Source organism: Felis catus, chromosome D1 (assembly GCF_018350175.1).
Source record: "Felis catus isolate Fca126 chromosome D1, F.catus_Fca126_mat1.0, whole genome shotgun sequence".
In the NCBI taxonomy this organism is placed as follows: domain Eukaryota; kingdom Metazoa; phylum Chordata; class Mammalia; order Carnivora; family Felidae; genus Felis; species Felis catus.
The window spans coordinates 21560237-21587546 of record NC_058377.1 but is presented as its reverse complement, the minus strand read 5'-3'; the positions used below and the strand labels follow the sequence as shown (position 1 = coordinate 21587546).

At 39.5% G+C, this 27310-nt stretch overlaps 2 protein-coding genes and 1 pseudogene across 4 annotated transcripts; 1 reads left to right on the top strand and 2 right to left on the bottom strand.

Moving 5' to 3' along the window:
• LOC101100752 (olfactory receptor 8B12-like) lies at positions 1 to 27310 on the top strand. 3 transcript variants are annotated; one of them, XM_045038473.1, is made up of 7 exons: positions 1 to 385; positions 8791 to 8846; positions 14579 to 14657; positions 18464 to 18525; positions 19916 to 19949; positions 25176 to 25232; positions 25929 to 27310. In XM_045038473.1, the coding sequence occupies exon 7, from the start codon at positions 25962 to 25964 to the stop codon at positions 26892 to 26894; it is 933 nt and encodes a 310-aa protein (XP_044894408.1). In that variant the 5' UTR covers positions 1 to 385; positions 8791 to 8846; positions 14579 to 14657; positions 18464 to 18525; positions 19916 to 19949; positions 25176 to 25232; positions 25929 to 25961; the 3' UTR covers positions 26895 to 27310. The 3 variants fall into 3 exon arrangements, with proteins under 3 accessions (XP_044894408.1, XP_044894409.1, XP_006936820.1); XM_045038474.1 differs by lacking the exons at positions 14579 to 14657; positions 18464 to 18525; XM_006936758.5 differs by lacking the exons at positions 14579 to 14657; positions 18464 to 18525; positions 19916 to 19949.
• Positions 379 to 1654, bottom strand: LOC101100997 (annotated as a pseudogene).
• Positions 10163 to 11366, bottom strand: LOC105260953 (olfactory receptor 151-like). Its single transcript, XM_023239244.2, has one exon. It carries the CDS (start codon positions 11120 to 11122, stop codon positions 10163 to 10165), a length of 960 nt encoding a protein of 319 aa, XP_023095012.2. The 5' UTR covers positions 11123 to 11366.

Sequence of the window (27310 nt, the reverse complement as noted above, 5' to 3'; positions counted from 1 at the left end):
ACGGTGGTTTTACTGACCAATATGTTCCTGGATAAGGACTCCAAGCCCAGAGTACACAGTTAAAGCAACTACTTTGTTTCCAAAAAGAAAGTACACAAGGAATCCCGAGTGTCCCCCACTAATGTGAGAGCTTGACCCCCGACCGGTCTCCACCCAGTTCTGGTCTCCACCCAGCTAGAGAAAAACGTCCTCTAGCTGGCCAGTCTGTCATCCACTGTGATACCTGCTTACAAGGCAGGCGTGGCATCGACCGACATCTGCTCACCGTCCAAGCACCAGGTATGGGCTGAGCAGCTCCGCAAGCACGTTTGCCAGATGCTCTCGTTTGCGTTAAAATCGAACGTGCGCGCTGACACATGGCTGCTGGCCGCGGATCTCGAATTAGGTAAAATGTGATCTGTCCACATTCCCAGAGCTGCTAACATGTAAAAATCACTAGTTTAAAAAGCTCCTTTCATCAGAACACCCTTGGATCAAATAACCTGGCAGAGGAAAGGTCTCGTGGCCCCCGGTCTACGACAAGTTCTCTGCCGGGATCACGTTCAGGACATTCCCAAGGGCGAAGGGTGAGCGAGGCCCCAGGGCGCCACTACCCTGTCTGTGCCAAAAATTCCATGTGCTGCCCCGGAGCCTAGAAATGGTCGGCCGGCCGGTTGTACGGCCGGCCACACCGGTTCTCTCACAAACAGCCGCAAGGCTTTCATGTAGTTGTTTTCATCCAGAGTGAACCGTGATGGATCCCCGCGGGAAGGGTGATCATGTCTCCTTTTTCCATGAAGATGCGGGTCCACTTGTCCTCTCTGTCTGTCACATCAAAGTAGCCGGTGCCAAGATGTAGCGGATCTCGTCGTCCGGGTGCAGGTGCTTCTCCTAGAACATCTTGATCTTTTCTTCATAATTTGGTAGTTTATCCTTGCATATGGTTATTGTGTCCACCCAGGAATAGTTTCCCTGTTTTCGGATCTTTTCTAACTCCCGATCATTCTCGTATTTGTCAGCATCAAGCTTCCAGTAAAGAACCCCGAGCAGGCGCAGGTGCTCCAGGCGAACCAGGCCGCAGGGCTCGCTGCGGTGGGGCAGCCTCGGGTCATCGACCGACTTGTCCACGTACGAGGCCTGCCCCATGGCCGGGCGGAGGACGCAGCGAAGGAGGAGCCAAATCCTTGATAGCTTAAAATGCCAGGATGAGTTGCTTCTTCAAGAATCAGAAAAACCATGTGCCTCATTTGTTAAAACACATAAACATGTTTAGAACTGTGTTTGACAGTTTTGTTTTTATCATGAAAGGATGTAGTATTTTGTTGCCTGCTTTTCTACATCTAATTGAGATGATCATATAATTTTAATCTTTCATTCTATTGATGTGCTGTCACATTTATTGATTTGTGTCTGTGAAGCCATCCTTGTACCCCAGTGATAAAACCTACGTAATCATGGCATATAATTCTTTAAATGTGCCTTTGAATTCAGTTTGCTGAAGTTGGTAATCTTGCATTTATTTACATAAGGGATATTGGCTTGTAGTTGTCCTTTTTAGTAGTGTCCTCATCAGATTTTGTATCAGGGTAATCCTGGCCTCGTAAGCGAGTTTGAGAGTGTTCCCTCCTCTTCAGTTTTTTGGAGTGTGAGAGGTGTGCCTAGGTGGCTCTGTTGGTTAAGCATCTGACTTCCGCTCAGGTCATGATCTCACAGCTCGTGGGTTCGAGCCCCCACATAGGGCTCTGTGCTGACAGCTCAGAGCCTGGAGCCTACTTCGGATTCTGTGTCTCCCTCTCTCTCTCTGACTCTTCCCCACTCACACTCTGTCTCTTTCAACAATAAACATTATAAAAAAAATTTTAAAAAGTGTGAGAAACTTTGGCACTATTATTATTATATATATTTTTTTTGAGAGAGAGAGAGCATGAGTGGGGGAGAGGCTCTTTGTATTGTTACGTATTACACTCTTCACATCCTTTAGTATTTCATTAATATGTTTAGTGCATATCATGTATGAGTTTTATATTTTCTTTAGAGCAGTTTTAGGCTCACAGCAAATTGAGCAGAAGTACAGAGATTTCCCACATGTCTCTTGCCTTCCCACATGCACAGCCTCTTTCATTTTCAACATTCTCCATTAGAGTTGTACATTTGATATAATTGACGAACATACAGTTATACATCATCATGACCCGAAGTCCATAGGTTACATTAGTGTAATTACATTACACCTCTCTTGGTGTTGTCATTTGATGGGTTTGGACAAATGTATGATGACATGTATCTGTTATATGTATAACCATTACAGTGTCACACAGAGTAGTTTCTCTGCTCTAAAAGCCCTGTGTTTCACTTGTCAATCCCTCTCTCCCCCAGAGGCTCTGACAACCATTAACTTCTCTACCGTCTGCATAGTTTTGCTTTTTCCAGGTTGTCATAGAGTTGGCTTCCTTTACTTAGTAATATGTATTTAAGTTTCTTCCATGCCTTTTTTTAAAGTTATTTATCTTTAAAAAAATATTTTTAAATGTTCATTTATTTGTGTGTGTGTGTGAGAGAGACAGAGTACAAGCAGAGGAGGGCAGAGAGAGGGAGACACAGAATCTGAAGCAGGCTCCAGGCTTGGAGTGTCTGCACGGAGCCTGACGTGGGGCTCGAACTCATGAGCTGTGAGATCATGACCTGAGCGGAAGTCGGATGCTTAACTGACTGAGCCACCCAGGTGCCCCATCTTCCAGGTCTTTTCATGATTTGATAGCTCATTACTTTTTAGCACTGAATCATATTCCACTGTCTGGATGAACCACAGCTTATTCACCCATTCACAAACTGAAGGACATCTTGGTTGCCTCTAAGTTTTGGCAATTATGAATACAGCTGCAATGAACATCCATCTGTAGGTTTTTCAGCTCCTTTGGTTAAGCACCAAGGAGCACAATCGCTGGATTGTATGGTAAACGTATGTTTAGTTTTGTGAGAAACGGCTAAACTTCTTCCAAAGTGTCTACACCATTTTCCGTTCCCACTAGCAACGAATAAGAGTTCCTTTTACTCTACATCTACCCCACCGTGTGCTATTGTCAGTGTTCTTGATTTACGTCACTCTAATAGGTATGTAGTAGTATCTCATTGTTTTGATTTGTGTTTCCCTGATGACATATGATGTGGGGCATCTTTTCATATGCTTATTTGCCATCTCTATATCTTCTTTGGTGAGGTGTCTGTTCAGGTCTTCGGCCCATTTTTAAATAAGGTAGTTCTTTTTCTTATTGTGTAGCTTTAAGAGTTTGTGTTTGGATATCAGTCCTTTATCAGATTTGTCTTTTACAAATATTTTCTCACAAGTTATCTTTTCAAAGTCAGTCATTCCCTGACCTGTTGGCTTTGCCATACCTAAATATTAATAAAACCTCCATTTAAAATGCCATCCTTTACCCTCACTGTCCAAGATCACATTTGGGCTTGTCTACCTCTCAAAGGTTAGACTGAGAAAGAAAAGCCAGATCCTCTCCTTTTCCCCATGTATATCCCTCCTCTTACAGGCTGTTTTTCAGGATCCATTTGTCCCTGCGGTGATTCGCACTGGCAAGTCTTTCACTCTCAGAAGAACCCAGTGGAGCATCTCCTTGTTTTTGCAGTAAATGAAAACATCAGAGTTTGGGTGAAAGTCAGCCTGATTACAGAGCCTATATGGTTTTCACTGCATGCATGCTGCTGCAAGATTTGTATTTCTCTGACAGTCAATTTTCATTTTAACCTGGAGCTCATCTAGATTTGTGACCACAAATTTCTAGTCATTGTTATAATTTAACGTTAAAGAGAACATGATTTTTTGACTCAGTTTAAATATGTGTGTGCATCACTTTTCTACCTGCTACTAGCCATGCAGGTTTGGTCAAAGTATGTTCATATTTGTAAACTTCTGTGTATTTATTTGTACAATGCAAACAATACCTGCCTCATATGCCTTTACAAATATAATTTGCAGGGGCGCCTGGGTGGCACAGTCGTTAAGCGTCCGACTTCAGCCAGGTCACGATCTCGCGGTCCGTGAGTTCCAGCCCCGCGTCAGGCTCTGGGCTGATGGCTCAGAGCCTGGAGCCTGTTTCCGATTCTGTGTCTCCCTCTCTCTCTGCCCCTCCCCCGTTCATTCTCTGTCTCTCTCTGTCCCAAAAATAAATAAACGTTGAAAAAATAAAAAAAAAACCAAAACAAATATAATTTGCATAATACATTGCAATCTTGAAACATAGAGCTAGGCTACAAGATTATTGTTATTTCTCCTTTTCATTTTTCCCTCGATTATATAAGAAAATTATCTCATGAGCCATGATACTGATTTTTTATTTTACCCATAATAAGTACATAAAAGAACCCATTTCATGAAATTCTCAATCCCTCAAGGCCAAAGTAAGGAATATTAGTAACAACTGAGATAACTGAGGCTCAATTAGATATTAAGATATTAAGTAGGTTTCAATTTATAATAAATGTAGAAAAATTTCTGTAAAGCTTAACTGATTCCTTTCACCATTCTGTTTAGATATTGAGGTTTCACAATTCTTCTTCCCTAATCAACCCATCAGAAGAAAAGAGGTTGAGTTTAGAGAGTTTGAACCAGAGAAATCTGGAGTGGGGTCAACAAGACCTTCAGAATAGGGTGGGCATGGCTCTGTACTGAAAAAAGGAGAATGACGTTTAGGACTATGTACTCAATGGTGGGATCTACAGACTGTTTCAATTGCTGGAGTCTAAGAATGTTTCCAGCCCGCCTTATTATGGACGTCCAACTTGACCCCCTGAGATTAGGGGACTGTTGGGCTCTTGTCTCATGAAATGAACCTAAGAATAATGAACTACGAATCCTGTTGAATGGCTGGCACCAAATAAAGTGGCCCACACAGTTTGCCCTTTCTCTAAAGTGAAGTCCACTAGTTGACAAGTCTGGTCCGATGATTGTTCAGTCCACTTGTTATTGTTTCTTAAATACATGAGGACAACTAAAGATCACTTGCTACTTGAGGGATGATTGTATATACAAAAAAAAAAAAACAACAAAGAGAAAAAATCATTGGGAAACAGGCTGTTATGTGGCAGTTGCCCTCTCAGTTTGTTCAGTGAAGTAGCCTATGTCAGCTCTAATGGCGAAGCCAAAGAGGTGCCATGTTTGTAGCCAAACTCATGGTAATTAGAGTGGGCAAGGAGTTCCTACAGGAAACAGCCTCTGGGCATGGGATTTGGAGAAACAGGTGCTGAGACAGGAATATAGTGTTCAGGTAGTCATGAATTAGAACAGAAGAGTAGGAAAAGCTTGAGGAGCATTTATCTTGAAGTCTCTAGAAGCCATTTCTTTATCTCTTTATCTACTTTCCTGAGTTTTTCATCTGTCCTTCTCTCACGAATTGCTTTCATGGTTGGAAACTGCTAGGCCATAATTGTACAGAGCATGACAGGAGCTAGCACTTCGCTGTTTGCCCTAGGTCAGCTAAATGTTCCAGCTCTGTTTCCTGGTCTAAAAGCTCCTTACTGGGGCATTTGGGTGGTTCAGTCAGGTAAGCATCTGATTCTTGATTTCAGCTCAGGTCATGATCTCATGTTGATGGGAATGCGCTCCACTTGTGCTCTCGCTGATAACATGGATCCTGCTCGGGATTCTCTCTCTCTCTCTCTCTCTCTCTCTGTCCCCCTTCCTGCACTCGTGTTTGTGCTCTCTCTCAAATTTAACAACTAAACATTAAGGGAAAAACTCCTTCCTCTCAAAGGTTCCCCTGGACTCTCAGGCAGACTAACAGTGGCCTGTCTCTGCTGCCCTTGCATTTTGGCATCAGTGAGTGTGTATGGCCTCCTTTCTAGGACAGCTGAGATTTTTAGAACGTTTTCTGCCTGAATTTCTGAAACAGAGATGGTCTAGAGGAATGATGTTGCAGGAAGGAAGTGGGTCTTGAAGGAGAGCTTCTGATTTTCCACTGTCATCTTCCAGAAAGGGACAGAGAAGCAAGACTTCTCCCCATTTGTGGTTGAAAAAAGAGGCAGTGGGTAGATTAAGAATCATCCTTGGAAAGTGTAGTAACAAATAGGACAGACAGGGAAGAGAATAAAAAAACTTCAATTTCCACATGACCCATGTTCTCTTTAATATGGGTTGTGTAATTTCTAAGTTACAATCTAAAATATCTATCTTGAATATAAAAAAAATCTATACTGATTATCTATCTATCTATATATCATCATCCTCATCTATTATCAATTTATGTTTATTTATGTTTGTGTGGCTTGGGTTTTTGAGAGAAACAAAGGGAGGTGGATAGGGAATAGATGCCCATTATCCAGCATCCATTTATGACACAGGCATTGTTATGCATTTCACCTAGGTGACACAATCAATATCTCTGGATGTGGGAGTAAAGAGGCCATGAAAGCAAAAAATAGACAAATGGGACTATGTGAAACTTGCAAATTGTTGTGAATGAAAGGACACAATCAATAGAGTAAAAAAACAAACTACAGTATGGGAGAAAATATTTGCAAATTAGATATCTGGTAAGCCGGTAGTGTCTCAGAATATATGCAGAACGCCTACAACTCAACAACAATAAAAACAAATAACCTGATTGAAAAATGGGCAAGAGACTTTGCTGTGGACTGAATGTTTGTGTGTTCCCCAAATTCATGTGTTAAAACCTAATCCAGTGTGATCATATTTGGAGGTGGAGCTTTGGGGGAGTGATTAGGTCATGAGGAAACTCTCATAAATGGGATTACTGCTCTTAGAGACTCCAGAGACCCTAGAGAGCTCCTTTGCCCCTTCCACTATGTGAGGTTATAGTGAGATGTTGGTTATCTGTAAACAAGGAAGCAGGCTCCCACCAGACACCGAATCTCCTAGTGCTTTCATCTTGGGTTTTTCAGCCTCCAGTACTGTGAGAAATAAATTTCTGTTGTTTATAAGACACCCAATCTATGGTATTGTGTGATAGGCGCTCAAATGGACTAAGAAAGACCTGAATAGATATTTCTCCAAAGATGATATATAAGTGGCCTGCAAGCAAATGAAAAGATGCTCAATATCACTAATTATCAGAAATGCAAGTCAAAACCATGATGAACTATCACCTCATACCCATTAGGATGGCAACTATGAAAGAAAACAGAAAACAAGTGTTGGTAAGGATATTGAAAATGGCAACCCTTGTGCATTATTGGTGAGTTAGTAAAATGGTGAGGCTGCTATGGAAAATAGTATGGAGGTTCTTCAAAAAATTAAAAATAGAGCTACCATATGAGCTAGCAATCCCATTTGGGATTTCTATTCTAAAAGAGTTGAAAGTAGGATCTTAAAGAGATATTTGCAGCACTAATTTACTATAGCCAAGAGATGGACGCAAGCCAAATATCCATTGACAATGCATGAGGGAACAAAATGTGGTATGTACATACATAGGAATATTATTCCTCCCTAAAAAGCAAAGAAATACTATCACATGCTACAAAATGGATGAACCTTGAGGATATTATGCTAAGTGAAAGAAGTCTGTTGCAAAAAGACAAATAATGTATGATTCCACTTAAATAAAAATCTAAAGTAGTCAAATTCATAGAAACATAAAGTAAAATCATAGTTACCAGGGGTTGCAAGGAAGAAGAAAAGGGAATTGTTATTTAATGGATATAGTTTCAGATCTGCAAGTTGAAAAAGTCCAGAAATCTGTTTCACAATGCAAATATACTTAATACTCCTGAAATAGTTAAACACTTAAAAACAGTTAAGATGGCAAATTTTTGTTACATGCTTTTTGCCACAATAAAAAGTAAACAAAGAATAGCCCTAATAAAGTGTTAAATAAATACGTTGCTACCTCTTACCTTGACAAACTACTTTCATAACACTGGAAGGCTAGATTCAAGTTTAGAATCCTGAGAATCTGTAAGGTTCCATGCCAAAAGGTGGTAGCACAGGGAGGGCCATCCTGGTTTCCCAGGTGCCTGCCCATGGACCACAGCTTACCCCCTCTCCCTCTCATTCTCACTTACTTTACAATGTGAGGCACCTACACATGCGCAGGTATAAACACCTATAGTTCACATGCCCAATGCTCATCCACATCCCTTGAATACAGCTCCTGCCTGACCATCCCTATACCAACAGTGTGGTCTGCTGTTGGAAGGATGGACCCAGGTCCTGGAAGCTGAGGAAACTTGCTCCAGGCCAAAGTCTATGTGTGATCTTTCAAGCCTGACCATAGGCAATTATTAGGCTTTTCTTGGCAGTCCTCATGGGGGAAAGTGCTAGCTGGCACCAGCCTCCTTATGGAGGAAAGGAAATACCCAACTCCAGCCCACTCTGGACAACCTATGAATTCAATGAAATATTTAAGGAAAAATTATACCAAATCTCTACAGTTTATTTTATAAGATAGCGGCATTCTGTGAGGCCATCATTACTCCAATACTAAAACCAGACAAAGACTGTGCAAGAAAACAAAACAAAACAGTACTACAGACCAATATCTCTCATGAACATAGATACAAAAAAGTTTCAATAAAATATTAACCATAGAATCCAACAATATATGTAAAGAATTATACACTATGACTAGGTGGGATTTATCCCAGGTATGTAAGGATGATTCAACATTCAAAAGTCAGTTAAAGTATTTCATCCATAAGCAGACTGAAGAATAAAAATCACATCATCCTATCAATAGGTGCAGAAAAAGCATTTGACAAAATCCAACACCCATTCCTGAAAAAGAAAAAAAAGAGAGAAACAACTGAGTAAACTGAGAGTAGATTTATTCTTTATTCCTCTAGAACAAGAACTTCCTCTACTTGAGAAAGAAAACCTACACCTAACATCATACTTAATGGTAAGAACTTCAAATCTTTCTTACTAAAATCAGAAACAAGGTAAAGATGTCCCCCTAATGACTGTTTTTTGGTGTAGTAATGGTAGTCCTAGCTAACACAGTAAAACATGAAAAAAAAAGTTGTACAGATTGAGAAGGAAGAAATAAATCTGTCTTTATTCACAGATGACATAATTGCCTATGCAGAAAATCTGAAAGAATCAACCAAAAAACTCCTGGAACTAAGTAATCATGGCAAGGTGGAAGGATACAAGGTTAACATATAAAAAGTCAATTGCTTTCCTCTATGGGAGCAAAGACCAAGTAGAATTTGAAATTAAGAACACAATGACATTTACATTAGCACTCCTAAAAATGAGATCTATACAAGGAAAATACAAAGCCTGCGTAGGGCTTTGTGCTGACAGCTCGGAGTCTGTTGCCTGCTTGCTCTGTGCTGACAGCTTGGAGCCTGGAGCCTGCTTTGGATTCTGAGTCTCCTTCTCTCCCTGCCCTTCCCCCAACTTGTGCTCTGCCTCTCTCTCAAAAATAAATAAATATTTTTTAAAAATAGGGGAAGACATTTTGCTCCATGGCAATAGGATTTACTGAGTGAAATTGGCTGGTGATGTGAAATGTCAAGTCTTTCTGGAGGTTAAAGGACTACAGGAATGTATAATATTCCTTGCCTATTAGGGAGCTGTGTGATGATACTTGAAGGAGGGGAAGTTATTTTCCAGAATTTGAAATGGAAAGGTTTTAATTATGCTAATATCAAAACATTGTGTAGGGAGACTGTCAGCCGAGAGAGGGGATAATGAGTTGTGGGTTTGAATCTTGGTGTTAATTGTTTAGCAGGTCTGTGATCTGGGGAAAGTTACTTAACCTCTTTACATCAGTTTCTTCATCTGAGAAAATGAGATAATTAAGTAAAACACTTAGTAGATTGGCTAGCATTCCATAAATGTTAGATGTGATGATGATATGATGATGTCAGTAACTGAGTGAAGGGACCACGTAAGCAATCCTGGCAGGAATAAGGAAGTGGTAACCACATAATGAGAGAGTGAACAGAGGGAGAAATCTGGGTGGAAAAAGGGTATTTGTTATTTCTTGATGACTTTCAAATTTGTCTCCATTTGTCTTATGTACCGCTAAGTTCAATATAAGCTTGAAATCATATTCAAGCAGAGTAGGACATGAGAGATGTGAGAAGGAGAAAGGAAGGACGAAAAAATCAGTGAATATATACAATGAGTCATGCTGAGAAGTGGTGGTTCTCCCTTCACGTGTGTTTACATTTTTGGAGGGCTTCTCCCCTACACTTCTCCCAATTTTCAACCTGAGGAAGAATGATGACATTTGCATCTGAAGAAGTTTCTCCTTAGTGTTTTCTGCACGGCAGCCTTTACCTCCTTATTCCTCAAGCTGTAGATCAGGGGGTTCAGCATGGGGATCACCGTGGTGTAGAACACGGAGGCCACATTCTCCTTGGCCACAGAACTGGCCGTGGAGGGTTTTAAGTACATGAACGCTGTAGATCCATAGAACATTCCCACAGCTGCAAGGTGAGAGCTGCAGGTGCTGAAGGCTTTGGACCTTCCCTGTGTGGTGCTGATGTGGAGGATGCTGGAGAGGATGAAGACGTAGGAAACAAGGACTGTTAAGCTGGTGACTGTGATGTTGAATCCAGCCAAAAAGAACACTGTCATCTCAATATGATAGGTGCTAGAGCAGGAGAGCTTCATGAGGGGCACGATGTCACAGAAGTAATGACTGATGAGGAACTCACAGTAGGACAGTTTTAACATCAGGCCAGTGTCTATTGTTGCGCCAATGAAAGCCATGGCATAGGCCGCAGCCATCAGCAGGGAACACACTTGAGGAGACATGATGACACTGTAGAGCAAAGGGGTATAGATGGCGACATAGCAGTCATAGGCCATCACTGTCAGCATGTAACACTCTGCAACGACAAACACAATGAAGAAGTAGAGCTGTGACATGCACCCCGCATAGGAGATGATGTTCTTCTCTGACACAAAGTTCACCAGCATTTTCGGGGTAATGACAGAGGAGTAGCAGAGATCCACAAGGGACAGATTGCTGAGGAAGTAGTACATGGGGGTGTGAAGCTGAGCATTCAGACAAATCAGTGTGAACATGCCCAGGTTCCCTATGACGGTGACCAAGTAGATCCCAAGGAAGAGGAGGAAGAGAGGGAGCTGGAGCTCTGGCCGATTTGTCAATCCCCTGAGAATAAACTCGGTCACTGTAGAGTGATTTTCGGCAGCCATTCCCCTGTGATTGGGAGCCCTGTGGGGATGGGAAAGAAGAGCCCATGAGAGCCTACATCTTAGACTTCTTGGCAAAGCTGGCTTTGAGCACTTGGGTTCAGTTGGGTGATCCTGGGCTCTTTCCCGATGAATCCTCCCTTCCTTTGGCTATTGTCTGGGAGAAAGACCAGGCTCTGGGTATTTCAAAGACCATGAGGTTGGGAGGAAAAAGGGGACAAGATCTGGGGCTTTTACCACTTTTATGTTTCTCAAATATCCTACAGCAATGGTTCTTAGGGTACATTTGTTGGACCAGCAGCATCAGCACCATGTTAGAGATGCAAACTCTCAGCCTCCACCCGGGACCTACCAAATCAGAAACTCTGGGATTGGGGCTAGGAGTCTGGGTTGAACACTCTCTCCAGATGATGCTGATGCCTGCTTAGGTCTGAGAACCTCTGTCCTATAGGTAACAAGCAGCATACTTCATATTTTGTGCTTGGACATGCTTCAGAAATAAAATTTCCTTGTCATCTGTGCAATTCCCAGATAGTTTCTGAATGTGAATGCATGATATCCTTCTCAAATTGACACAGTGTCAGGGTAGTATGGTAGTTACAGCCATATCATTGAGTGACAAGTCAATTTCTGTATCTGAAAGATGAAAATGAGAACAAAAGACCCCAATAATTAGCAACTGCTGCCAGGCAAGATGAGTTCCCTCATGTCAAGGGAGAAAAACTAAAATTTTAATCAGGCAGAATGACCATGTCTCAGCCTGGGATGACAAACTTGCAGAAAATTCTGCAAAATTTGCAAAAAAAAACCCACACCCCCCAAACTCCCCCAAGAAATCCTCACAACATATCCTGCCATGCTCTCCAGCAGCTGTCATATTGTGAAACTATCAGAAATAGTGAGCTGTATCCTGCTTGTCACTTTGCTCCTGAAACTTGCAATTTGGGACCTCAGTCTGACCAATCTCTGTAGAGGACACAGAACTTGCCGTTTTTTGCCTATTTAACCCCAAGCCTGATCCTTCCCTGATGGAGCTACTTTGGTTTGTAGCCGAATGCTGTGTCTCCTCGGTTTGCAAACTGCACAGCAATGAAGCTTGTCTTCTGATGAAATCCTTGCAGGATGCTTTTTGTTGACAAAGAAATCAATTTCCAGGGTGCTTGGGTGGTTCAGTAGGTTAAGTGTCGGACTTCAGCTCAGGTCATGATCTCCCATTCATGGGTTCAAGCCCTGCCTTGGGCTCTGTGCTGACAGCTTGGAGCCTGGAGCCTGGAGCCTGCTTTTGATTCTGTGTCTTCCTCTCTTTCTGCCCCTCCCCCACTCACATTCTGTCTCTAAAAAATAAATACACATTAAAAAAACCAAAAAAAAAAAAAAAAAAGAAACCAATTTCCAAGTCGGTTGTAAAAATAACATGGGATAACGCATATTTAGAAAATGTTTTCAAGCACTCGGTTCCCATAAAAGTGAGTTGTCATTAGGTGTCTGGAATTTGTTAGGTTTTCACTGGACGTGAGGCTATAAGACAGTGGTTCTCAACATTGACTGTGTTCTGTAATCCCTTGGAGCATTTACAAAGTATTGATTCCTCCACCCACAGATGTTCAGATTTAATTGATCTGCGGTGCAGGGTGGGCATTGGCACATAATATAGGACAGAGTAAGTGCTTAGTAGCTATTATGATGATGATGTTCAGATTGTAATATCAAACCAGGCCCCATTATTTCTCTAGTGGCAAGGTACTCAAATTGTCAACATTTCCCTAAGAAGCATGGATCATCATTGCTGGATATGATACTTATAGCCATCCCATCTCTAAGATACTTCTCTTAGGCTAAAAACCTTACATTTTCATTCTTCTTATTACTTCCTCATATAATTACTAACTTTTGTATAATGCTCTTTGAAGGTCAATCTCATTAACTCCTCAAATTTGGGGTATGAGGAGAAATGTGTTCCGGGTAGGATTTTTGTTTCTATTTTCCTACTGAGAAAACAGAAGTGCCAGACACTCAGTGAGTTTCTTGAAGCTTACTAAAAATTATCAGTGACTTAGAACTCAAACTCTTCTCTCCTGATCATGAGCTCATTTCCTTTAGCCCAGATGTGCAGGCTTTTACATCCACACACCTACAGTTCTAAGCAATGTCGTGGTTGAAAGTGCTTTACACTTGATGGCTTAGCTTGTGCATAGCCTATGAAAAAAGAGGAATGTTATATTATTTTTTCATTCTCTCTTAAATTCAAACTGTAAATGTTACCCCAAATCATACAGTTAGTAGATACAGAACTGGGCCTAAAACCCAGGACTTCTGACTACCATCTGTTTTGTTTCCACTAAACCGTCTTCTGATTTCTGTAGCTTATCTTTAGGTAGCACTTTATTATTATTTAGTAAACTTAATTTATTGAATCTTTGGAGGTGCAGGATGGATTTCATTGGTAATTTCAGGTGCACTTAAAAAATTACAAAGGCAATACATATGCATTGTAGAAAATCAGAAATACAAATAAGGAAAAGTATAAACATCATATTCCCCCACTATTTAGAGACTAATACTGGCAGTGACTATCTTTCTAGATTTTTCTATGCATATATATATTTACATTGGGTATACACACACACACACACACACACACATATATATTTATGTTTATTTATTTTGAGAGACTGTGAAAGAGAGTACACCTGTGCATACAGAGATACAGAGAAGGGGCAAAGAGAGAGAGAGGGTGGGAGGAGTGGAGAGAGGGAATCCTAAGCAGGCTCCTTGCTGATGGTGTGGAGCCCGATGCAGGGCTTGAACTCATGATCCTTGAGATCATGATCTGAACTGAAATCAAGAGTTGGATGCTTAATGGACTGAGCCACCCAGGCACCCTTAAATGTATTAAAAAACCATTTTGTAACCACCTTATTAAATGTACTTTATAATGCATTGTTTCATTTGATTCCTATAATAATAATAACTCTGGCACTAACTGTATTTCCTTTTCTTAGATATAAGAGTCTTTAAATCCTTAGGATGTGAAGACACAAAAATCAGATTTGCATTGTAAACTTCACATGTTATATTATTGGTGGTATGGCATTTAACTTCACAATAACTAGTCTCAGAAGTAGCTAAGTTTTTTCCATTTATTACTAAGGAGAAAACAAATTTCTTCTAGATAACAACAATAGATTTAAAAAATCTTATCTTTTCCCCTTGTACACAATTTTCACCTCTTAAAACAATAAGAAACATAGAAAATCCAATCTGAATACACCATTACCAGAAATCAATGTGTTCTACAAAGCAGTGCAGAGTAAATACCACTCAGTGTGGTGTGGACTGGAAAATCCTAGATAGAACTGATTTAAATTTAATTTTTTACTCCCATAATCATCTAATGATATGAAATAAGCAAACATGATCCATATATTTGATATCAGTTACTACAATGATTACCTCTAGTTCTACCGGACCATAAGAGGCTTGGGCTTGCAGCTTATGAGAACTCAGCACATAAAGAAGAAAACGCTTAGAGATGAAGGTAAACAAATGCTTAGAAATAAAGCCTGAATTAGAAACAGGAATTCACGGAAGAAATATTTTTTTCATATAATTGCTTTAAATTTGTAATTAAATACCTGTGTTGAGAAAAAAAACAACACAGTCTCCTGGAAATTTTAGGGGATGCCTTGGTTCCAATAGTTAGGAACTAAACATCAAGAAATGAGGGAGCTGTCCAGATTTGTATCTATTCCTAAATATATTCCAAGAGGCCAGCAGGGTTATGAAAAATGGGTCACTGGGGGTCTGTTTATACAACACATGGGCAGAACCTCCTGGGATGCAGTCATTTCAGGCCCTGGAGTCTTTGCTGAAGGAGCAATTAGAGTCCGGCTTATGCCTGTGCTGGGAATCATGGTTTGTCTCCCAGGTGTGTTAATTTTCCTTTTATTTGGAGTCATCTTCAGCTTGGGAAACTTGGAGTCTAAGCATTCAAATTTGTATAGCTAAACACCCCATAATCACTACCACCACCACCACCACCACCACCACCATGTCAGTCATTACCATCAACATCCTCAGTTACTACCATTATGGCTACTGCTCATCATTATTCTTCATTAGGCATACTCAACGTGGCTTAAAATGTTTATTTTATTTACTTATTTTTGGAGAGAGAGAGAGAGAGAGAGAGAGAGAGAGAGAGAGAGAGAATGATTAGGGGAGGGGCAGAAAGAGAGGGAGAGAGAGAATCCCAAGCAGTCTCCATGCTCAGGGTGGAGCCCAATGTTGGGCTCCATTCCACAACCATGAGATGATGACCTGAAGAAACAGAAAATTTGAGGAGACCCATAACCTATAGACATTGACTCAGTAATCAAAAATCTCTGAACAAACAAGAGTCCAGGGCTGGATGGCTTCCCAGGGGAATTCTATCAAACATTAAAGAAGGATTAAACTGTTCCAAAAAATAGAAAGGGATGGAAGACTTCAAAACTCATTCTATGAGTCCAGCATTAGCTTGATTCCAAAACCAGACAAAAATCCCAAGAAAAAAGGAGAATTATAGACCAATATCCCTGATGAACATTGATGCAAAAATTCTCAACAAGATACTAGGAAATTTAATTCAACAGTACATTAAAAGAAATATTCACTAAGATCAAGCGGGATTTATTCCCGGGCTGCAGGGCTGGTTCAATATCTGCAAATCAATCTACGTGTTACACCACATTAATAAAAGAAAGGATAAGAATCATATGATTGTCTCAACAAACACAGAAGAAACATTTGACAAAATACAGCATCCTTTCTTGATAAAAGCCCTCAAGACAGTAGGGATAGAAAGAACATACACCATATAGTCCATATACGAAAGAATCATAGCTAATATCATCCTCAATGGGAGAAAAAAAACTGAGAGCTTTTCCTCTAAGATCAGGAACAGGACAGTGATGTCCACTCTTACCACTGTTGTTCAACATTGTACTGGAAGTTATAGCCTCAGCAAATGGACAACAAAAAGAGGGGCGCCTGGGTGGCGCAGTCGTTAAGCGTCCGACTTCGGCCAGGTCACGATCTCGCGGTCCGTGAGTTGGAGCCCCGCGTCGGGCTCTGGGCTGACGGCTCAGAGCCTGGAGCCTGTTTCCGATTCTGTGTCTCCCTCTCTCTCTGCCCCTCCCCCGTTCGTGCTCTGTCTCTCTCTGTCCCAAAAATAAATAAAAAACGTTGATAAAAAATTAACAAAAAAAAAGAAATAAAAGCCATGCAAATCGTCAAGGAAGAAGTCAAACGTTTGCTCTTTCCTGATGATATGATACTCTATGTGGAAAACCCAAAAGACTCCACCAAAAAAACTGATAGAACTGATGCATGAATTCAACAAAGTCTCATGATATAAAATCAAGGTACAGAAATCTGTTGCATTTCTATATGCCAATAATGAAGCAGCAGAAAGAGAAATCAAGGAATTGATCCCATTTACAAACAATAAGATACCTAGGCATAAGCCTAACCAAACAGGTGAAAGTTCTGTACTCTGAAAACTGTAGAACACTTATGAAAGAAATTGAATACAATGAAAGAATTATCCAATATGACAAGATGTTCTGAACTCATCTCATACATTTCATTCTTCATTCCAGGAATCAACCCTCTCTCCAGGAAATGTGCTTTCTTTTAGTGGTGAAAATGTATTTCAAGACGAGTAATTAGATGCTAGAGAGGCTCATTGCTTCTGGGTTGATAATTGTTTCTAGGTCTTTTCAGAAAGAAGTAGGACATTTCTAAAAATGGGCAATAATTCCAGTGGGATATGTTTTGATATTAATATTTTTGGGAATTTCCTTAAGTGCGATGATTCTTTTCAATAGGTCACTTCAAATCTTTTCTCCTCCTCCTCCTCCTCCTCCTCCTCCTCCTCCTCCTTCTCCTTCTCCTTCTTCCCCTTCTCCTCCTCCTCCTCCTCCTTCCTCTTCTTCTTCCTCTCCTTCCTCTCCTTCTTTTTCTTCTCCTTCTTCTTTTTCCTGACACTAGGAAAAGGCCCATGAATTATAGTCTTTATTTTCTGTTCTGTCCCACAGTTTGGTTTTCTCCTTTGGAGCTCCTACTCTATGTAGATTTGATCTTCTTTGGCTGGTGTCTGTATTTGTTGCTTTCCCATAAATCCTCTTAATTTCTTTTCTCTCTGTCTCTTTTTTTGCCACCAACTTTTTCACCTTCTATTTCTCCTAAGGTATTATCTGTTGTGTTCATTTGCTCTTCAGTTACTTCTAATCAGTCATATTTCTTAAATTATTTTTCCTTTATTTCTAATAATTTCCCAAGTTCAATTGCCTAATTTATAAACTTTTCTAATTCCGCCTTTTGTTGTTCTTTCATACCTGTATGTGTTTTAGTTCATTTTGAAATAATGTAATAGTGTTCATTTACTTATAGTAATGGGCAATGGACTGTGTTCCCTTACCACCACCCCCGCCCCCGCCGCCCATTCATATGTTGAAGCCTTAACCCTCAATGTGACTGTATTCTGAGAAAGGCCCTAAAAGTAGGGGATAAAGGTTACATGAGGCCAAAAGGTCCTAATCTGATAGGGCTGGTGCCATTCATAAGATAAGGAAGAGGCACCAGAGCCCATTCTTTCTTCCGTGTGAGGACCCACTGAAAGGGGGCAGTCTAATACAGGAAGAGAGTCCTCATCAGAGATCATGTTTGTAGGCTCCCTGAATGCCAGACTGTGGGAAAAAATACTTCCATTGCTTAAATGACCCATTCTGTGGTATTTTGTTATGATTTCCCAAGCAGACTAATACAGTAAGTCTTTCTGGTTTGCTCCACATTTTCTGTCAAAAAATTATTCTTTTTACTTATAATTTTATATGGAGTTTCATCTTGATTCTTTTCTACTGTTCATCTTTACATTAAATTAGTTTTTTTCTAACTTAATGCCTGTAGAACTCCTTATTCTGTTGCTTTTGTGAAGTGTTAAAAAATATGATGACTTACTGTCTGAAATCTCCTGGCTCTGTCCCCTTTCTACCTTTATCTGGATCTTTCTTTTGTCTTTATTTACCTTGTTCTGTTTAATTTGGGTTTTACTCCTATTCCTGTAGGGAGCTTTGGTTGCTTTATTTTGAGAGTTCATAGTGCACAGACTGTGGAAGCCCCTTCAGATCTTACTATAGAGTAATTAAAATTCATCCACTACTGGAGAATAAAAATCCCTTCCAGTTTTACATGTTATTTTCAAACTGGCCTTTTGAGAGTTATTTGGAATACTGATTAGTTGTTTTGGAGTTTCAGGTTTGTCAGATGTCCTGTTGCTTCCTTCTGTTTCTTCCTGCACAGATGCTGATACTAAGCAGATTTTAACCTCTTGGTGGTTTGTGCCCATCTGCTTGTGTTTGGAGGTAAAGGGGATAACATATCACTTATTTTTGTCATAGATGTTGTTAGTGGAACTAAGCTTTGCTGTTTAGTTGTGCTGTTTTTTTATGGGGGTATCCAGGAATACTAAAAAAAACATGACACAGTCTTCCTCAAATTTTCTAAGACTCTTCACATGTTTTTTCATTATTTATATTAAGAAGACTAATCACTTGAAGAATATTTACTACATAAATAGGGTATATTCATTGAATATATCTATGAGAAAAATATATTCTTGGTATATGTCAAAGATGACATACTCAATAGGAACATTCATAAAAGTACATTCTTTTTTTTTTTTTTTTTAATTTTTTTTTTCAACGTTTATTTATTTTTGGGACAGAGAGAGCCAGAGCATGAACGGGGGAGGGGCAGAGAGAGAGGGAGACACAGAATCAGGAACAGGCTCCAGGCTCCAAGCCATCAGCCCAGAGCCCGACGCGGGGCTCGAACTCACGGACCACGAGATCGTGACCTGGCTGAAGTCGGACGCTTAACCGACTGCGCCACCCAGGCGCCCCATAAAAGTACATTCTTTAATGTTCTGAATATTCTGCAAGTATTCTTTATATATATGTGTATATATATATATATATATATATATATATATATATATATATGTACACACACACACACACACACACACATATATACATATATATATATATGTAATTTATTGTCAAATTGGTTTCCATACAACACCCAGTGCTCATCCCAACAGGTGCCCTCCTCAATGCCCATCACCCACTTTCCCATCTGCCTCACACCCTCAGTTTGTTCTCAGTATTTAAGTGTTTCTTATGGTTTGCCTCCTTTCCTCTCTGTAACGTTCCCCCCCTTCCCCTCCCCCCTGGTCTTTTGTTAAGTTTCTCAGGATCCACGTATGAGTGAAAACATATGGTATCTGTCTTTCTCTGCCTGACTTATTTCACTTGGCAAAACACTCTCCAGTTCCATCCACGTTGCTACAAATGGCCAGATTTCAATCTTTCTCATTGCCAAGTAGTATTCCATCGTATATATAAACCACATCTTCTTTATCCATTTGTCAGTTGATGGACATTTAGGCCCTTTTCATAATTTGGCTATTGTTGAAAGTGCTGCTATAAACATTGGGGTACAAGTGCCCCTATGCATCAGCACTCCTGTATGCCTTGGGTAAATTCCTAGCAGTGCTATTGCTGGGTCATAGGGTAGATCTATTTTTAATTTTTTGAGGAACCTCAATATGCTTAAAGTATTCTTGAACACAGAGCATTAAAAATATTAGTACATAGTATTTACTGAGTGCTTATTATATCCCAGGCATATATTCTTATGAATATATTCTTCTTTTGTTTCTCTTGGTCTTTCCCTCTCTCTTCCTTTTAGGCTTTGGAAATCATGAAAAGCCAGTCAAGTGAAGGTAAACAATTACGAATTCTGGTTTTGGCTATGACAGATAACTTATATTGGATTGGCCATATTACCAAAAGCAACTAAAAAACCAGACAAAATATATTAAATAATTTTTTAAAGTAATATAATTACAGTAGGTAACTTTAGCACCTCACTTTCACCAGTGGATAGATCATCCACAGAAAATCAACAAAGGAATATTGGCTTTGAATGACACATTAGACTAGATGGACCTAATAGAACTATACAGGACATTCCATCCCTAAACAGCAGAATACACATTCTTTTCAAGGACACCTGGAACATCTTTCAGGATATATCACATGTTAGGGCAGAAAACAAGTTTCAGTAAATTAAAAAAGATTGAAATCATATCATGCACCTTTTCCAACAAAAACAATGTGAAACTAGAAATTGATCACAAGAAAAAAATCTAGAAAGAACACAAATACATGAAGGCTGAACACCATGCTACCAACCAATGAATGGGTCAACCAAGAAACTGAAAAGGAAATAAAAAAACACATGAAGAAAAAGGAAAATGAAAACACAACGTTCCAAAATCTTTGGGATGTAGCAAAAGTGGTTCTAAGAGGGGCATCTATAGTAATATAGGCCTACCCAAGGCACAAGAAAAATCTCAAATACACAACCCAACTTAGACCTAAAGGAGTTAGGAAACGAGGAACAAAGCCCAAAGCTAGGAGAAGGAAGGAAATAATAAACATTAGAGTAGAAATAAATTACCACTACAGACCAACAACAACAACATCAAAAAAAAAAAAAAACAACCAGAAAAGATAAATGAAACCAGGAGCAGGTTCTTTGAAAAGATCAACAAAAAATTGATAACTCTTTAACCAGATTCATCAAGAAAGAGAAAGAGGACACAAATAAAATCAGAAATGAGGGAAAAGAAAAAACAACTGATGCCACAGACATACAAAAGACTATAAGAGGTAATTATGAAAAGGTATATGCCAACAAGTGGGACAACTTAGAAGAAAATTTCTAGAAACATACAACCTTCCAAAACTGAATCAGGAGGAAACAGAAAATTTGAACAGGCTGAATAGTAGCAATAAAATTGAATCAGTAATCAAAACCTTACAACAAATAAAAGTGCAGGGCCAGATGGCTCCACAGGTGAATTCTACCAAACATTCAATTAAGAATTAATACCTATTCTTCTTAAACTATGCCAAAAAAGTAGAAGACTAAAGAGACTTCCAAATTGAGTCTATGAGGTCAACATTACCCTGATACCAAACCCAGACAGAGATACTACAGAAAGAAGAAGAAGAGGAAGAAGAAGAAGACGAAGACGAAGACGAAGAAGAAGAAGAAGAAGAAGAAGAAGAAAGAGGAGGAGGAGGAGAGAAGGGGAAAGGGAAGGGGAAGGAGAAGGAGAAGGAGAAGAAAACTACAGGCAAGTATCTCTGATGAACATGGATCCAAAAATCCTAAACAAAATATTAGCAAACCAAATCCAACAGTACATTAAAAAATCACTCACCACAATCAAATGGGATTTATTTCAGGGATGCAAGGGGTGGTCCAATATTTATAAATCAAACAATGTGGTTCATCACATCAACAAGAGAAAGGATAAAAACAATATGATTATTTCATCTATTATTTTAAAAAGTCAATTCTCCACAAAATACTAGCAAATTGAATCCAACAGTACATTAAAAGAATTATTTACCACGATCAAGTGGGATTTATTTATTCCTGGGCTGCAGGAGTGCTACAATATTCACCAATCAACACGATACACCACATTAATAAAAGAAAGGGTAAGAACCATATGATACACTCAATAGATCAGAAAAGGCATTTGACAAAATACAGCATCCATTCTCCATAAAAGAGCTCAACAAGGTAGGGATAGATGGAACGTACCTCAACATCATAAAGGCCATATACTAAAGACCCATACCTAATACCACCCTCAATGGAGAAAAACTGAGAGATTTTCCTCTATGTTCAGGAAGAAGACAGGGATGTCCACTCTCACCATTACTATTTGACATAGAACTGGAAGTCTTAGCCTCAGCAATCAGAGAACAAAAAGAAATAAAAGGCATCCAAATCAGCAATGAGGAAGTTAAGCTTTCACTATTTGCAGACGACATGAAACGCTATGCAAAAAACCTGAAAGACTTCACCGTGCTAGAACTAATACATGAATCCAGCAAAGTCTCAGGATGTAAAATTAATATACAGTAATCTGTTGCATTTCTATACACTGATAATGAAGCAGCAGGAAGAGAAATCAAGGAATCAATCCCATTTAATATTGCACCCAAACCCGTAAGATTCCTAGGAATAAGCCTAACCAAAGAGGTAAAAGATCTGTATTCTGAAAACTATAGAACACTTATGAAAGAAATTGAAGAGGACACAAAGAAATGGAGAAAAAGAAAACATTCCTATGCTCATGGATTGGAAGAATAAACATTGTTAAAACGTGTATACTACCCAAAGCAATCTACACATTTCAATGCAATCACTATCAAAACAACATCAGCATTTTTCACAGAGCTAGAACAAATAATTCTAAAATTTGTGTGCACTCACAAAATACCTTAAATAGCCAAAGCAATCCTGAAAAAGAAAAGCAAAGTTGGAGGCATCAAGATTCCAGACTTCAAGCTATGTTACAAAGCTGTAGTCATTAAGACAGTATGGTACTGGCACAAAAACACACACATAGATCAATAGAACAGAGTAGAAAACCCAGAAATGGACCCACAACTATATGGTCAACTCATCTTCGACAAACCAGGAGAGAATATCCAATGGAAAAAAAAGACAAGTCTTTTCAACAAATGGTGTTGGGTCATATTTTCTTGCTTCTTTGTATTTCTAGTGATTTTTTTTTTGTTTTATGATGCTGGAATTATGAATATATTATAGAGACAGTGGATTATGTTACTCTTCTCTATAGATTGTTGCCTTTTGTTCTGGGATGCAGTTCCTAGTAGATCACCCTGATCCTGCTAAGACTTGGATTTAGCCTTTGTTATGATAGGTCTATTTCAGCTTTGCCCTTAACCTGATGGCCTAGTCCTTATTCTTAGGGTATGGATTTCAGAGCTGTCATCTTAACGTCTGCTTTGTTCATCAAAGCGTCTCCACTCTCACTAGGCCAGAATCCTAACAGCTCCCCAGTGCTGTGGATCCTCTGTGACATCTCTTCATGTCCTAGTCTTCCAAGAGCTGCTGTGTCCTAGACATATAGAGTCTTGCCATGAACATACAAAATTTAGAATTCAGCTAAGAACTCAAGGGAGTCCTCTATGCATATGCCTGAGGGTCCTTTTCTTTGGCTTTTTCCTTTTCATGTCTTGCCCCACAGATTCCAGCTGTCCTAGCATTCCTGAACACTGATCTTTATTCCACTAGTAGAGGCTGCTGCTGTTCGCTTGGGCTCCATTTCACTAGGTTTGATTTGGAAACTGTGCTTAGAGAGAAAGGGTGAAAATGGTAGTTCATTTTCTTGCCTTTTCTTAAGAATTTCCTCCCTGAGCTGTCTGCTTCTCAAAGCTTTCAAATAGATGCTTTATATATTTTTTCCAGTCATATACTTGTTTATGGTTAGAGGTAGTGTGATATTAGCTACTACTTTACATCTAAAATCTGAAGTCTGATAGCTTACTTTTAAAGGACTTGTTTTCTGCATTCCAGCCCAGCAGGAGGTCATATAGACCCCAAGGACCAGGAGAGACTGGAAACCTGGAGACTTAAATTAGATCTGTGACCTTAGGCAAATGGCTTTACTTCTCAGGATCTCCTTAGTGTCACTGTATATAAGATGGGGGTAAATATTGGCTTTGTCCATCCATAAATTGCTGATTTGTAATAACCTGGAAAGATTAAAAAATATAATTACTATACTCATACCCATACAGATTCTGATTCAGAAGGTCTGGGTGGCGAGCCCAGAATTTCTTTCTAATAAACACCCCAGGTAATTGTGGTGTTCATCCACATTCGGGAAATACTGAATTGATAATTTCCCAAGTGTCTTCAGGTCTAAAATCCTGTTAGTGTGTATGCTTGCTATTAAAGAATGGTACCTAGAGCTCTGAGAGATAAAGTCAAATGATAGACAACTTTTGTCAAGGTAGAAGCTTGTGTGGAGAGTAGAAGACAGAAAAAGACAAAAGCAAACTAAAGAGGAAGAACAAATTTGCATGTTTGCCTATGTTGAGAATCTTAGCCTGTAGGATTCAATTTGAGAGCACCAAGAAGCTAGAAAGCCAATAGCGCTTCAAGAAAAGTGGGTGGAAGGCAGGGATAGTCAAAGGCACTTTTGACCAGTTAGTAACTTAGGAAAAGGCTGTTCTTGGCAGAGGTTAGGAGCATTTACTTCATAGAAATTATTTTGTTACAATTAATCTTATATTCCATGGGAGGACAGAGTAAGGGGATCAGAGAAATCTAGCTTCTTGTTTGAGCTAGACATACTGCAATTCATTCCTAGAATGAATCAGAATATGAAGAAATGACTGAATGTTCTACCCTAATTTATGATAGCCTTTTGTGTTAATCTTTCCAAATTCTAAGCACTTCTTTTTATTAAAGTCGCAGCATATTTACTTGTTTCTTTCCAAGAGTTTGTCAGATCCAAGAAAATGAGGACCTTAGCTTCATGGATTTCAGTAGCTCTCGTCAGGAGGAAGTTTAGGCTAGTGGTTACAAAATAGGTGCCTGGATTCCGTATTTGTATTGGATATTGGCAGCCAGAAGTCAGTAGAAGGGTTCAGTGTCAGGTATATTACTGGACATTCAAAAATAGTAATGATGATAATTTTTTTTCCACAATGAATTTTCTTTTAATAGTACTGGATAAATGTCTGTGGAAATAATTGTCTCTAAAAGCCAAATCAACCAATATTAAGGGTATAAATAAACACTTCTTATTCCTTTGGGAAAATAATCTCTGAGGAAATGGTTTTGAGGGAGTCTTTGTCTTAATAATTAGGCCACTGAGATCTGTAATCCGAATAAAACTTCTTATTTCCTGTTATTCTCTGGTCTGGAAAAGGCGTATCTCCTTCCTTATAGTTATAGCTTCCAAATTAACAATTGGAAATCATGTTCTTCAGTGTAGAAATGGCTACAAGATAAATTAGGGTTTCTGATCCTTTAGATCAGATTGGAAGGGGAGGGTTCTTAGCTCAACCTACCATTTTCTATTCATTATGGTAATTTTCTATTGCAGGACAATTGTGGACAAGAAACAGTAGAGTATAGCATTACAGCTCTAAACTGAAGGAAGGTGAGTGACTTCCTAACCCTGTCAGTCATGTAACATTAGTGGTTATGGGGGTACACCTGAGAGTCAGACTGCTAAAGTCCACCTTCTGGCCGCACCCCAGTATTTTGAGGACTTTGTTGTCTCATCTGCAAAATAGGGATAATAATATTGTCATACAGCTCTTAGTGTCTAGCATCTCATAGGAACCACTTAAGTAGGTGCTAGCTTTAAAAAATTATCATGAAACCTAAACCCACTTGAGCTAGGAGAGATTGTAAAAATGTGGCCTCACCTTCTTGATTTGACAGCAGTGACCCAGTGGTGGGGGTTCGAGGGGTCGCAGTGTCTTTTGAGAGGACTCTCTTCAGGGAAGAGGCCCAGGGTTTAGCAATAGAAGGACAGGCAGGAGATAGAAGGACAAAGAAAATGGACTAACTTAAAGATCTAAAAGACATCTGTCTTATTTTTTAATGAATTGGGATATGAGTAAATTACTGTTTTCTCTCTGGAGGCAAAGTTTAGACTCTAACTGCTCTCTCTGGAAGATAAAGTCACTTGGGCTGTAGGACAGTTCCATAACAAACAGTAAAAGCCTTCCTACCATCTGTCTTAACGTTCAAATCTCTCTGTGGATTCCGTTCTTCAGAATGGGGGATGGATCCTGGGTAAGTGGTGGTATTTCTTTCTGTCTAACTGGTTCTCTTTTCTTTTCTCCAGACTGCCCTTGCTCCACTCATCCCCAAGAGGAGAATGGCAGCTAAGAACTCTTCTGTGACAGAGTTTATCCTTACAGGTTTAACAGACCAGCTGGAACTCCAGATCCCTCTCTTCTTCCTGTTTCTAGGTTTCTACATGGTCACTGTGCTGGGAAACCTGGCCTTGATAGCCCTGATTCGGTTGAATTCTTGCCTACACACCCCCATGTACTTTTTCCTCTTCAACCTCTCCTTAATAGATTTCTGCTACTCCACTACCATCACCCCCAAAATGCTGAAGAGTTTTGTCTCAAAGAAGAACATCATCTTGCATGCAGAGTGTATGACTCAACTCTTTTTCTTCTGCTTCTTTGTCATTTCTGAGTCCTTCCTCCTGTCAGTGATGGCATATGACCGCTATGTGGCCATCTGTAAACCATTGGTGTACATGGTCACCATGTCTCCTCAGGTCTGTCTATTCCTTTTGTTGGGTGTCTACGTGATGGGGCTTTCAGGGGCTATGGTCCATACGGGAAGCATAGCAAGTCTGACCTTCTGTGCTGACAACCTTCTCAATCATTTCATGTGTGACATCCTTCCTCTCCTCGAGCTGTCCTGCAACAGCACTTATGTAAATGAACTGGTGGTCTTCATCCTTGTGGCCATTGACATTGGAATGCCCATTATCACCATCTTCATCTCTTATGCTCTGATTCTGTCCAGCATTCTGCACATTCACTCCACTGAGGGCAGGTCCAAAGCTTTCAGTACATGTAGCTCTCATATAATTGTGGTTTCTCTTTTCTTTGGTTCTGGGGCTTTCATGTATCTCAAACCACCTTCTATTTTGCCCCTTGACCAAGGGAAAGTGTCCTCTCTGTTCTATACCATTGTGGTGCCCATGTTAAACCCACTGATCTACAGTTTGAGGAACAAGGATGTCAAAGTTTCCCTGAGGAACACCTTGGAAAGAAAAATATCTTCTTGAAAAAGTAGCATTTGAAGAAGATACAATGCTTTGTTTGTTGGTGTGTGTGTTTTCCAAGAGAGATCCAAGTTCTAGTTTTTTCTCTTCTGTAAAAAAGAGAATTTTAAGTCTTTATGTTTCATGGATGTTTACTACATATCTATTTTCTGTATCCCGTGACCCACCTCGACTATTCCACGACTCTTTTATGCATTTTTTCTACAATCATAAATCATTTAATCTGAAATGGGGCTTATAAACCATTTTTTTTGAGCTTATTTAACAGACATTGGAGACTTAGACATTTTATATGTTTTCCAAGGCCATACAACTAAGTGGTTCCCATAAGTGGGACTGGAATCCAGGCTCTTGAATTCTTTTTTTTAATTTTTTTTAATTTTTTTATTTAAAAAAAATTTTTTTTTCAACATTTTTAT